Source organism: Macrobrachium nipponense, chromosome 41, assembly GCF_015104395.2.
Source record: "Macrobrachium nipponense isolate FS-2020 chromosome 41, ASM1510439v2, whole genome shotgun sequence".
NCBI classification, from domain to species: domain Eukaryota; kingdom Metazoa; phylum Arthropoda; class Malacostraca; order Decapoda; family Palaemonidae; genus Macrobrachium; species Macrobrachium nipponense.
The window spans coordinates 5,377,623-5,391,276 of record NC_061102.1 but is presented as its reverse complement, the minus strand read 5'-3'; the positions used below and the strand labels follow the sequence as shown (position 1 = coordinate 5,391,276).

The following is a 13,654-nucleotide window of genomic DNA, read 5'->3' as shown; positions in this document are numbered from 1 at the left end:
TTGTGAATCTCATAGCCATTGTGCCAATTCTCGTCTGTCTATAAGCACAGCCCAAACTATTCTAACTGCTGTGATTGGTCTTGTTTTTTGGTGTCTAAAGAAATAAGATGGATATTTGAGAGCAACTGGAATAGCCATAGAGGTCACACAGTGCTCCTGAACATCTTTCTCATTTCTACCAATTAGTTCTAGTAATCAAGTGTACATCATCGGCAACCGACTTATTGACTTTAGATTACCTCTTGATTTTCTTTTGAATGTACCACAGGCATACATTTCATCATCAGCTGGGATATACTCGTCTCCATCTCACTTGTCCAGTGGGTTGCTGATGGTGGGTGGGTTAAATTAAGCTATCACTCTGACATTTCGGTGACATTATGTTTTATCTGTTCGATTTTTAAGTCAAATACTGATGTGATTTATATTGAATAAACATTCTACCGTCAAAATATGACAAAATTTAAAATCAAAATTCAGTATACGCGCAGGATTTTTCTGTCCAAGGCAGGTCGAAGCGAAGAGATGCCTCTTGGCATCTAATCTACGAAACAGAATTAGGAAGTTTAGCGACACTCGAACAGTATATTACAACTAAATATGAGTATAAGGAGACCACTACGCACTACATACCATAATATAGCTTGTGCCTGGTAGGTAATTGTTTTATTTCCAAAATTCGGCCAAGCAAAGCGACTATGTACAATACATGTATTTGGAGCTACAACGAAAATCGTGACGTCATTTTGTTTCGTGACTAAGAGTTGCGCATCATAAAAGACTATGTATTTTTATTTGCTATTGTTTTAGATTCTCTTCTAACGCTAGATTTTCTCATTCTAATCACTGCATGCATCATATAGGCCAGATTAACGAATGAATGCTGAAAGCTATTACAAAAAGGTCAGTCTAAAATTGTTTAGTGGAATTGTTTTGGAGAATCAGCTGATCCAGTCGTCAACACCTGCTGAAGAATTTCCACAATAAATTACGCCCCCCGATGGTAAGTTGAGACTTGGTTCCCCATATTTATTATAAATGCGAAGTCTTAAAGACATACTTTTACCTCAGTCTTTTAAAGCATGACTCAATTTATGGCTGGATTTAGGCTAAAGTATTCCCTGACTTGGGTATGAAGGGCCCTAGTTGAATTTCTTGATTTTTAGTTTAGTTTGGGGTACCGCTACCTGGGACTTACATTTATTGGTCCGTTTTAATCATTTTTATATTTTATTGCCCATGAAAACTTACTGTAGTGTAAGCCAAGTAGAGTAATACTTATATATTGTGGTGGCCAATAGGTAGGTAGGTAGCTACCCAGCTACCTAGCCTAAATGATTGGATGGTCTCTTGTCTGTGGAACAGAGCCCCTGAGAATGTCTTACAGTTGGAACCCCAAAAGTGCGAACGAGGAAGCGATCCATTACTAGGTAACCCAAAGTAATTCCCCTTCTATTTTAATTATTTAGTAGTACCTAGGTACTTATATTTTTAACTATTTATTACTCTGTTAATTTATTTTCTACTATTCAAATTACCAATCCCCTCTTTCTGTATTTCCTACTACCTACTACCTAGGTATACTCTGTTTTTTTCATATGTCCATCCGCCTGTGGTGTTTTTGTATGGTAACACTGCGTCCCAGGCTTTACATTCAACGATTAGGTATAATAATATCCTATTTCGAATATTAACGATGTAATTCGCATACAGTAAATTATTAAAACATTTTTCAGTTACAAATGTACACCCAGATATCCTTTTATTTACCTAAAACTTACAATTAGTGTAACTATCTAAAGGGCGGGATGCAGTGTTACCATACAAAAACACCACAGGCGGATGGACAGATGAAAAAAAACAGAGTATACCTAGGTACCTTCACTTACATACTTCTTTCAAATGGACACCATCATACCTAGCCTATTCTTTGGAAGCTTGAATTTCAAGTGAATGGCCCCTTTGGGGGCTTGTTCAATATGATTAGGGATTGTCTTCTGAAATAATAAGAAGATTAATAATAATGATTAGGCCAAACCAAATTATACTAGGTATTGAAACAGGTTAATCAAAAGAGTAAGGCATTTTTCTTTTATGCAAAAATCTTTGGATATGAGCATAGGCCATTAACAGGTGTTTAATATACGGTGCTATTTTAATTTTAATTTCACATCGTGGAATTCAGGGTAGTCTGTGACATTACTTTCTCTCCATACATGGAACTCGTGTTCATCCTAATGGTTCGCTTATCTTGTGTTTTTATGTCTTGACCATTATTGTTGGTACAAAACACTCATTTTCATGAATTCCAACCCGGCAAAAATGTCTAATATTTACGGTTGGATTCCATTTGAAAATTAGATTTATTATGGGGAAAAATATAAGAGAAGATTTGTGAATAATGATGTCTACTCTAACTTCAAATAATAATAATTCTTAAGCTGTGGCAAAGAATTGCTGGTACTAATGGCTGGGTGTACATTCATGACTTGTTCGTAGTTTATACAATACTAAAAATGTTCAAAAGAATTTTTCTTTTGATATCATTCATAGTAAAAATATAATCAGTGGGTATAATATTTAGATGAAGTAAGTATTTTAATAGTAGTAACAATGTTTATGTACTTTCTTTTCAGGGTTCTACCAAGGATGGTAGTGGAGGGCAGGATCTGTGGTGGGAAAGTCCCTCCCTCTCACCAGGTGACCTCCGACAGCATGCAGAATCTTGGAATCTGGGTGGTGATGCTGCCACTGCATCTCTTTTACAGAGCATATCGCAGGTGGGGCTAGGAAAAATAATTTGGTTCACTGCTGCTCATTTGACTGAACTGTACACTGACCTAGTCATTTTCTCACTACGTATAAGATATCCTTATGATTTTAAGTTTGTGTGACTGTTATTCACATTTTTAACAGAGGCTGGTGTCACGTACTCATGAAGTGGAGGGTATGCTGCAAAAGGTGTTGGAGGAGACCGATCGGGTCTCCTCCACAATCCTCAACACAAGTAATGCTTTCCACATGCTCGCCAATACTCAGTTTATAGAAAACAGGACATATCAAGATGATGCAGATGTTGCTATTAGCAAGGCTCCTGTAGCTCAAGCTAAGGTAAGCTTTTAATCAAGGAAGTGTACATGATGGGAAGTACTACTGGATTGTATACTATATGTTATATTATCACTGGTCACATTGGTTACTGCAAGACTCAAGACACACTAGTTTTCATAAACTACTTTAAAGTGTGTGGTAAGTGTTTAAGTAGTATGAAGTTTATGTAATTTTATCTTTTCATACATTCAACTTCCCTGTCAGATATATACTTAGCTATAGACTCCGTCGTCCCCGACAGAAATTCAAATTTCGCGGCACACACTACAGGTAGGTCAGGTGATCCCGCCGCCTGCCGCTGGGTGGCAGGAATAGGAACTATTACCGTTTTAAGCCAGATTTTTCTCTGTCGCGGTACTAGTAACATCGTTGCTAGTTCCTCCTGACTTGAATTTCGAATTTCATTACGCCGTTGATCTTTTGGACTGCTATTTGGTGACGTATTGGATCTTTGGTTTGGCATACGCTATTGTGGACTGTGTTTTTTGGATTTGGCTTTAGAATTTCTCATAATGTCTGACGTGTCGATTTCGTTCAGAGTGTGTGTGAATGAGAATTGTTTTGTGAGACTGCCGAAAGCTTCGGTGGATCCTCACACCTCTTGTAAAAATTGTAGAGGGAATGTATGCTCTCAATTGAATGCATGTGATGAGTGCAAGAATTTGAATGAGGAGGAATGGAAGTTGCTTAATTCCTACCTAAGAAAGTTGGAGAGAGATAGGACTAGGAAAGCCTCTTCCAAGAGTGTAAGTAGGTCGGTCTCTAACGAGCCAGTTAGCGGACTATTGCCTATTGATAACCCTATTGTTTCCTCCCATACAGCTTTACCTTCCCGATTATCGGACTCGGCAAGCTCAACATCTGAAATTGCGAGTCTGAAAGCTTCGCTTAAACATATGGAACAAAAAATTAAAGAACTGGAAGGTAAGTGCAGTGAAAGTGTTCCCAGTGAAGTGGAGGGTGCGTCTGATCGGCTCTGTCTCGCTCCCAGGCCTAGACCTCTTTCAAGCTCCCAAGACCAGTGGAGAAGGAATGTCGAAAGCCGCAGGGAGGTTTCAGAGAATCCCCACCGGTCAGGCGTCCCCTCGGCAGATCCTGTAGTTACGTCCCGGGCTGCCAAGGATAGTCGTTGGAAAGACGTCCTGAAACAGTGTTTTTCTTCGTCTGATTCCTCATCTAGAAAAGGATGGAGTTCGGATAGATTGTCGAGACCTTCGAAGAGAACTTGGAAGTCTCCTTCATTCGACTCAAGCCCTGAAGAATTTCCGGAAGAATATCCTCCGGAAAAGAGGAAGAAGAATGTATATTCAGAAGCTTCTTCTCCTGCATCGGAGGTTGGAAAGAGAGACGTAGCTACGAAGATGTTAGAGGATATGCAGAAACAGATATCTTCCCTAGTAGGAGTTCTTAAATCTGATCAGCCTAGAAGGAAGGATAGATTTCTCCCTATCAAAAGATCCCGTCCGTTAGAACTATCTGAGAGCTCGGACGAGGCGCTTGCCAGAAGCTTGGCGCCAGCCAGACGTCAGGCTACTGTCAAGCGCAAAACGCCGTCAAGGCGACAAGATGTGTATAGGGAACTTCCTACGAGGAAGAAAGTACATGAGATGTCCGTATCGAGGAGTAAAATTGGAACTCCCGAAATCGGACGAACTCCTGAAAGGAAGCGCAAAGAGCCTGAAGCGTCTGAAGCGCCTGAGGCGCCTGGAGCGCCTGAAGCGCCTGGAGCGCCTCAGGCGCCTCGGGCGCCTGAAATGAGGCGTAAAGCTCTTCAAGTAAAAGGAATGAGGCGCAACGCGCCTGAAAAGCCTGAAGTGGCTAAAGGGAAATATTTAACTCCTAGAGAGCCTAGAGCGCCTGATATAAAACATAGGGCGCCTGGAGAGCCTAGAACGCCTCAAAGGAAAAGCAAAGAGCCTAGGGAGCCTGAGGCGCCTGAAAGAATAAGCAAAGCGCCTAAAGAGCCTGAGGCGCCTGAAACGAGGCGCAAAGCGCCTGAAGCGCCTGAAGCGTCCGAATGGAGACGCAAGGCGCCTGCAAAGCCCGAAGGACGTAAAGCGTCTAGAGCGCCTGAAAGCAGGCGCAAGGATTTGTACAACCCAAAATACAATTTGGATGAGTTATCGGAATTTGAAGCGGACTTGGAGGCTCCTCTTTGGGATTTTTCTCAAGATCAATTTTCCCTGACAGGGCCTCTAGGTGTCGCACAGGTGATCGTAGCCCCTGTCGGGAAGGAATTGATCATGAAAAAAGAGAACGACATATAAGGACTTCTCCTGGTAGGGACGAAAGTTGTCGCACAAGCGGCCACCGTCCTTGTCAGGAGGGCCTTAGGGTAAAAGAACAACATTGGCCTTCTCCTGGCAGGACTCAAGATGTCGCACAAGCGACTGTAGCCCTTGTCAGGTGCAGCCGGTGTTGCTGCAAGCCCTGTGCATTCCCGAGAGAGGAGTCCCCCGGTCGCGCACTCTTCTCCGAATAAAACTCAACCAGAATTAGAGGATGTTTCGGACTCTGAAGAAAACAAGGGGGCAGGTCTTTCTGATTATAAGATACTAGCAGCCCTCTTGTTAAAAGAATTTGGAGAGTCTCTGAGTCCTGCTGCCCCTCCTTCTCCTCGGTCTTTATTTTCGAGTACGAAGGCTGCGAAGTCCTCCTCTTTCTTGAAGATGCAACCGACCATTTCAATGAAGAGGGCTTTGCAGTCGGTCGGGAATTGGCTTAAAACCAAGGAGGAGGCGGGGAAGACTGTGTTTACCTGTCCCCCTTCCAGGCTATCAGGGAAGAGAGGGATTTGGTATAGCACAGGGGAATCTATGGGACTTTCTCTTCCCTCATCTGCTGAAGCGGACTTCTCGACCTTGGTGGATTCGGCAAGGAGGCATGCACTTCCAGCAGCCAAAACAAGCTGGACAATGTCTGAAATGGACCATCTCCTCAAGGGAATATTCCATGTCTTGGAAGTTTTTAACTTCCTAGATTGGTCCCTTGGGGCTTTGGCCAACAAGACTCAAGACCCTCAGTTTTTGGAACCAGAAGTCTTGCATAGTGTTTTGGCATGCATGGACAAGGCAGTGCAGGACGGATCGGCTGAAGTGGCATCCTTGTTCGGGACAGGAGTATTAAAGAAGAGGGCTGTCTTTGGTTCTTTTCTTACCAAAGCAGTCTCTCCAGTACAGAGGGCTTCTCTTTTATACGCCCTCTGTCTAAACAGCTGTTTCCGTTCTCAGTTGGTAAAGGACATTTCCCATACGCTTACTGAGAAGGCAACACAGGATTTGCTGGTACATTCTGCTAAGAAGCCTAGGCCAGCTGCTTCTGTTTCGAAGAGGGAGTCAACACCTGCCCAACAGCCCTTTCGAGGTAGAGCTTTTAGCCGAGCCCCAAGGAAGAGAGGAGGAGAGAAAAGAGGAAGATCTTCCATTAGAGTTCCAAAGAAGAACGCAAAATGAGATTCCAGTCCTCCAATCACCAGTAGGGGCCAGACTTCTGGGATTCTCGGAAGCATGGGCTTCAATGAAAGCAGATTCTTGGTCCCTACAAGTGCTGAGGAAAGGATACCTCATCCCCTTCAAGAACAGACCTCCATTGACGACGACTCCGAGGGAGCTGTCGGCGAGATACAAGGACCCTGTAAAGAAAGAGAGATCCTTCTTGGACTGGTGCAGCAAATGTTGGAGAAGGAGGCCATCGAGGTAGTACAGGATCCGCACTCCCGAGGTTTTTACAATCGCCTATTTTTGGTGCTGAAAGCCTCGGGGGGGTGGAGGCCTGTCCTGGACGTGAGTGCATTGAATCGCTTCGTGGAGAAGACAAAGTTCTCCATGGAGACATCCAACTCGGTTCTCTCTGCTCTTCGTCCAGGAGATTGGATGGTCTCCCTCGACCTGCAAGATGAATACTTTCACATCCCCTGCATCATTCGTCGAAGAAATATCTTTGATTCATGGTACAGGGAAGGATTTATCAGTTCAGGGCTTTGTGTTTCAGCCTCTCGACGGCTCCTCAGGTGTTTACAGCGTTGATGAGAAACGTAGCAAGATGGCTACATCTGAAGGGGGTGAGGATATCTCTTTACCTAGACGATTGGCTTATAAGAGCGCAGACAAGACAAAAGTGCTTGGAGGACTTGGAGATAGCTCTTCAGTTGACCAGATCTCTCGGATTGCTCGTAAACCTCGAGAAGTCTCACACAATCCCCAGTCAGACTATCGTCTATCTGGGGATTCGGATGGATTCTCGGGGTTTTCGAGCGTATCCATCCCAGGAAAGAATCTCGAAAGGGTTGGAGCAAATCTCGGTCTTTCTAGAGAAAGAACGAAGCTCAGCGAGGGAATGGCTCAGTCTTCTGGGCACTCTTTCCTCGCTGGAGCAGTTCATCTCTCTAGGGAGACTGAATCTGAGACCCTTGCAGTTCCATCTCAGAAGGAGTTGGAACAGAAGAAAAGGAGATCTTTTGGATACCTTTCCTATAGGAGAGAGTATCAAAAACCACTTACGATGGTGGTTAGGACCACTGACAAGAAACGAAGGAGTGTCCTTGGCCCTTCAGAACCCTCACCTAGTGTTATTCTCAGACGCTTCGGACACGGGGTGGGGAGCAACATTAGGGACGAAGGAAGTGTCAGGCAGTTGGACAGAAGAACAGAAGGCCTGGCACATAAATGCAAAGGAACTCTTAGCAGTGCACTTAGCACTGCAGGTTTTCGAGAACGAAGTCAGAGGCATGGTGGTCCAAGTCAACTCGGACAACACCACGGCTCTGGCTTATATAAGAAACAAGGGGGGCAAACTTTCTCCCTTTACCAACTAGCAAGGGATCTGTTGATATGGACAGAAGAAAGAGGGATTCGACTCCTGACGAGGTTCGTTCAAGGAGGAAAGAATATAAGAGCAGACAGACTGAGCAGGAAAAACCAGGTCCTTCCAATAGAGTGGACCCTTCATTCACAAGTTTGCCAGCAACTATGGTCTCTTTGGGGGAAGCCGCAAGTGGACCTGTTTGCAACATTCCTATCCAGGAGGATGGAGAACTTTTGCTCGCTGGGGGACGATCCCAGAGCCCTATCCATAGATGCCATGCTCATGGATTGGGAGGGCATAGACGCGTATGTGTTTCCCCCATTCAAAGATGCTGGGGGAAGTAATGGAGAAAGTTCGTATCCTCGGAGGGAATGAGAATGACATTGATCGCTCCTTATTGGCCTGCAAGAGAATGGTTCACAGAGGTACAGGAATGGATAGTGGACTTCCCCAGATCTCTTCCCGAAAGGACAGATCTGCTCAAACAACCCCACTTCGAGAGGTATCACAAAAATATCCACGCTCTCGCTCTGACTGCCTTTCGACTATCGAAAGATTGGTCAGAGCGAGAGGCTTTTCTCGCGAAGCGGCAAAAGCAATTGCTGGAGCAAGAAGGTCCTCAACCATGCGGATATATCAATCGAAGTGGGAAGTTTTCCGTAGATGGTGTAAGGCGAAGAAGCTGTCCTCCTCCGATACCTCTGTGACCGAAATTGCTGATTTTCTTTTGTTTTTACGAGAAGAATCTCATCTGGCAGTGTCAACCATTAAAGGTTATAAGAGCATGTTATCAGCGGTGTTCAGGAATAGGGGCCTGAACATAGAGAATAACAAAGATCTGCATGATTTGATTAGATCATTTGAAACTAAAAAATTAAGAACTTCTCTCACCCCTAGTTGGAATCTGGATGTGGTTCTCAAATACCTTATGTCGGCGAGATTTGAACCTCCCGATAAAGCTACTTTCCGGGACTTGACTAGAAAATGCATTTTCTTAATAGCTCTCGCCACTGCGAAAAGAGTGAGTGAGCTGCAAGCGCTTGACTCTAGAGTGGGTTTTAAGAAGGATTCGGCTGTATTGTCCTTTAAACCTTTATTTCTAGCAAAAAAATGAAAACCCCTCGAGACCTTGGCCTAGGACTTTTGAAGTAAAAGGCCTTTCTCAATTAGTTGGGAATGAAATGGAAAGAACTTTATGTCCTGTGAGAACTTTGAAATTTTACCTGCAGAAGAAGAAGCAGTTGCAGGGTTGCAATCAGAGTTTATGGTGTGCAGTTAAAGACCCTAGAAGAGCTATGTCAAAGAATGCCTTAGCATTTTTTGTTAGAAACATCATAACGGAAGCCCACATGAGTAGTGATAGTGAGACATATAAGACCTTAAGGGTAAAAGCACACGAAGTACGTGCAGTCGCTACATCATTGTCGTTCAACAAGAACATGTCAATGAAGAACATCTTAGCGGCCACGTATTGGAGATGTAACTCAGTGTTCGCCTCACATTACTTGAAAGATGTGAGAGTGACATATGAGAAATGTTTCTCTCTAGGACCTTATGTATCAGCAGATACAGTGCTGGGGAAAGGAGAGAAGACTGATCCTTAATATTAATTTTTGTCCTTATATATATATTGTGATTTTAAAATTATTGGTGTTGAGTTTTAGGTTGTTTGAAAGGTGTTTGGGGATAACGCCTTTCAATCATATTTACTAATCCACGGTTAGGATCGGGTGATCGGGATCAGTATTTTACTCCTTTATATGCCAGGAGGCATAGGTATATTGTCATGTAAGTGAATAAGACTCCAGTGACAATTGCCATTAGGTTCTGTTGAGTAAGTGGATAAGACCCCATTGACAGTCCTTTTCAAGAGTTCTCAGCCATAGGGCACACCCTCGCTGAAGCTTTTGAGGCGAAGCAGACTTCTCAGCACAAGCTAAGAAATCTTCCGCCTAAACAGGTAGGAACTAGGGTATTATTAATTAACTTGTATTACCTACAACATATGTTGTTTACCTATTAGGTCAGTAATTAGCTGTCTCTTGCCCTCCGCCAAAGGTGCCAATCAGCTAAGTATATATCTGACAGGGAAGTTGAATGTATGAAAATGATATTGTTATTGTACAATAAAGTTTCATACATACTTACCTGGCAGATATATACGATCGTATGGCCCACCCAACCTCCCCTCAGGAGACAGGTGGAAGAGAAAAATCTGGCTTAAAACGGTAATAGTTCCTATTCCTGCCACCCAGCGGCAGGCGGCGGGATCACCTGACCTACCTGTAGTGTGTGCCGCGAAATTTGAATTTCTGTCGGGGACGACGGAGTCTATAGCTAAGTATATATTCTGCCAGGTAAGTATGTATGAAACTTTATTGTACAATAACAATATCATGTTTTGAAGTATTTCTGTACAGAGTACGTAACAGTTTCTTGCCACTTTTTTTGAGGATTTGAATTTGCACATACGCTTTCATGAAAATTATCATTCTGTTTATCATTTTTTTTTTATATTATCATTAGTAAAAGGTTCTTTAATGGTGTGGTAATTTTGGTTCATATTTTCAAAGTTCATTATTTTAATTTTGCAGTACGTACATATATGTATTTATGAAGACTGTTACAATAAATATTTTGTTCATGAAACTTACCTGTCAGATATATATATAGCTGTATTTCTGACGTCCGACAGAATTTCAAAACTCGCGGCACACGTAGTGGGGCGGCCAGGTGGTAGTACCCATTCCCGCCGCTGGGAGGCGGATATCAGGAACCATTCCCATTTTCTATTCATATTTTTTCTGTCGCCGGTGCTGCAAACAACTGTTTACAGTACCTCCGTCTAGGATTTTTGATTATCTCGCTTAATATTATCTGGATTGACTTTTGGTATCGACTTCTGGATTGTTGGATTGGCACGCGTAATAGTGGATTGGTTTTTTATTTTGGATTGGCTTTTCTGTGTACATGATGTCGGGATCAAGTACTGGAAGTTTCAGAGTGTGTGTGAGGAGTGAATGTAAGGTGAGGCTTCTTAAACCTTCAGTTGATCCTCACACAGTTTGTATGGATTGCAGGGGGCATGTTTGCGTGGTTGATGATCGGTGCAATGAATGCAAGGATTTGGATGATGATAAATGGAAGATGTATGAGACCTATCGACGTAAATTGGAGCGCGATAGAGTCAGGAGGTCTTCCTCCAAGGGCAGTTCTACTAAAGGTAAGGAAAGTAACATTTCTCCTCCTCTAACACCAGTAGATTTTGCTCAACCTAATCCTGTTTTGTTGCCTTCGGGCCCCAGTGCTGTGTCTGGAGAAGGTAACACCCTTTCTCTGATTCTTGAGTCTATTCGTGCTCTCGAATCTAAAGTTTTGGCCCTAGAAACTGGCCCGGTGAAAGTTTGTGTTAGTGCCCCTAGTGTTGTGGAGGGGGCGTCAGATCGGCCCCATAATGCCTCTAGGCCTAGACCTCTATCGGACTCCCAGGACTCAGGGAGTGGGTATGTCGAAAGCCGCAAGAGGGTTACGGGGGCTCCCCACCGATCTGGCGTCCCTTCGGCAGGCCTTGTTGCTAAATCCCAGGCTGCCAAGGAGCGCGCACGAGCGCGTGTCCTGAAAGATTGCTTTTCGTCCTCCGAAGCGTCCTCCCCGCGCAAGGGGTGGAGCGCTCGGAGAGACTCGCGTCCGTTGAAAAGGACCTTTCGCTTTGAGGACGCTTCACGTCCTTTGTCTCCGCTTTCGTCAGAGGATGCTTATGACGCCTTTCCTCCTCAGAAGAGAGGGAGGCTTTCTACCGACGAGGACGTTGGTTTCCACGCACAGGCGTGTTCACCTGAGAGGCAGATAGCTGTACCTGCTAGAAGGAAGGAGGCGTCCCCTCGCCCCTCGCCTTCTCGCAGGCTCAGTCCTGCCCCTTCTTTTGCTCCTTCGTCTCCTACGAAGGATATCCTAGTGTCCCTTCAGGACCAGATTACGTCGCTGATGGCTCAGAGGACTCGCCCAGCAGCAGTCGAGCCTAAGCGTAGGAAGGACGTTCGGCTGCCCGTCAAGAGGACGAAGCAGTCTCATTCTCTCTCGTCTCGCTCGTCTCTCTCTCCTCCTCCGGATCGTCACCGTTCTCGTTCTCCGAGTAGATCTTTCGCTCTCTCAGGAGAGGACGTTCGCCAGGACGCTCGACGTTCGAAGCAGGACGCTTTGCGCTCTCGGCAGGGAGCTGTTGAGGACGCTCGGCAGGACGCTCGGCGTTCTAAGCAGGACGCTCGGCGTTCTAAGCAGGACGCTTTGCGCTCTCTACAAGGCGCTTTTGAGGACGCTCGGCAGGACGCTCGGCGTTCGAAGCAGGACGCTTTGAGTTATCGACAGGACGCCTTTGAGGACGCTCCTCAGGACGCTCGCCGTTCGAAGCAGGACGCTTTTCGAGCGAGGCAGGACGCTTTTGAGGACGCTCAGCAGGACGCTGGCTTGGCTAAGCAGGACGCTTTTGGCGCCTCTCGTCAGGAAGCTCGCGCTTCCTCTCGTAGGGACGTGTCTGTTAAGACAGTTCCCGTTGCTTCTAAGGACGCTCCTCTTTCACAAGATGTCCGTCCTTCTAAGGATCGACGTAAGGGCGATTCCGTACCTGTAGCGGGTACTTCCAACCAACGGAAGTCATTGTTCAGGATTGAGACTGCTGGACGTACTCCCTCTCCTGATAGACGTTCTCCAGTTCCTCTTAGGGAGGAAGGGGAACTTAGTAGTCCAGGGAGTTCCGTCGAAGAAGAACAGCCGTAGCTTCAGCTGTCTCGGACTACAAGGTTCTTGTCAGGCTGTTACGTTCATCCTTCGGGGAGAAGTTCCAGCCGGCAGCCCCTAGGTCTCCTCCCTCTCAACTTTCGTCTTCCAAGACCGTTAAGACCCCTGAATTCGTCGAGATGAAGACATCGCTGTCGACCAAGAGGGCTTTTAAGAAGCTTCAAGACTTTATGTCTAGAAGGAAGGATCAGGGCAAGACCACTTTCGCCCATCCGCCCTCTAGACTCGCCGGGAAAGGAGGAATTTGGTATGAAACCAAGGAGGACGTGGGAGTAAAGGTTCCTTCGTCCGCTCTGGGTGATTTCTCCAGTTTAGTGGACGCTCAGAGGAGGTCTCTCTTATCGTCTGCTAAGGTGTCCTGGACTCCTGTGGAGACGGACCACCACTTGAAGGGACTGCTTCGCACCCTAAATGTCTTTAATTTCCTAGACTGGTGTCTGGGAGTTTTAGACCTTCAGTCTAGAAGTCCTGATTCTCTCAGTCTGGGGGAGCTGTCCAGCGTGTTGTCATGTATGGACAAGGCCGTCAGGGATGGTTCGGAGGAGCTAGTTTCTAATTTTGGAACTGCTTTCCTGAAGAAAAGAGCTCTTCTTTGCAATTTTACCGCTAAGTCGGTATCTCCCGCTCAGAAAGCGGAATTGCTCTTTGCGCCTCTTTCAGACCATCTCTTCCCCCAGGCTATGGTAAAGGATCTTGCAAAGAGTTTGCAAGAGAAGGCGACCCAGGACCTCTTGGTACAGTCTTCAAGACGTCCAGCAGTTCCTTCCACTTCGACATTCAGCAAACCCCCGAAGAAAGTCAAACCCTTTCGCGGGGCACCCCCCTCGAGAGCAGCTCCTCGAGGGAGAGGTTTTTCGAGAGGAAGAGCTTCATTCAAACCCAAAACCAGCAAATGAAGATCTCGTCCTTCAGACGCCAGTCGGGGCCAGACTGGAATTCTTTGCGG

The 13,654-nt window shown here is 45.3% G+C and overlaps 1 protein-coding gene across 1 annotated transcript in view; it reads left to right on the top strand.

Annotated features, from left to right (window-relative positions):
* The first annotated feature begins 863 nt into the window (after positions 1 to 863).
* Positions 864 to 13,654, top strand: part of LOC135212458 (WASH complex subunit 2-like) — a 35,529-nt gene continuing 22,738 nt past the window's right edge. Inside the window, exons 1-3 of the mRNA XM_064245862.1 lie at positions 864 to 1,003; positions 2,637 to 2,780; positions 2,917 to 3,111. Coding sequence (XP_064101932.1) covers positions 1,001 to 1,003; positions 2,637 to 2,780; positions 2,917 to 3,111 — 342 coding nt within the window. The 5' untranslated portion in view covers positions 864 to 1,000. The remainder of the gene's footprint in view (positions 1,004 to 2,636; positions 2,781 to 2,916; positions 3,112 to 13,654) is intronic.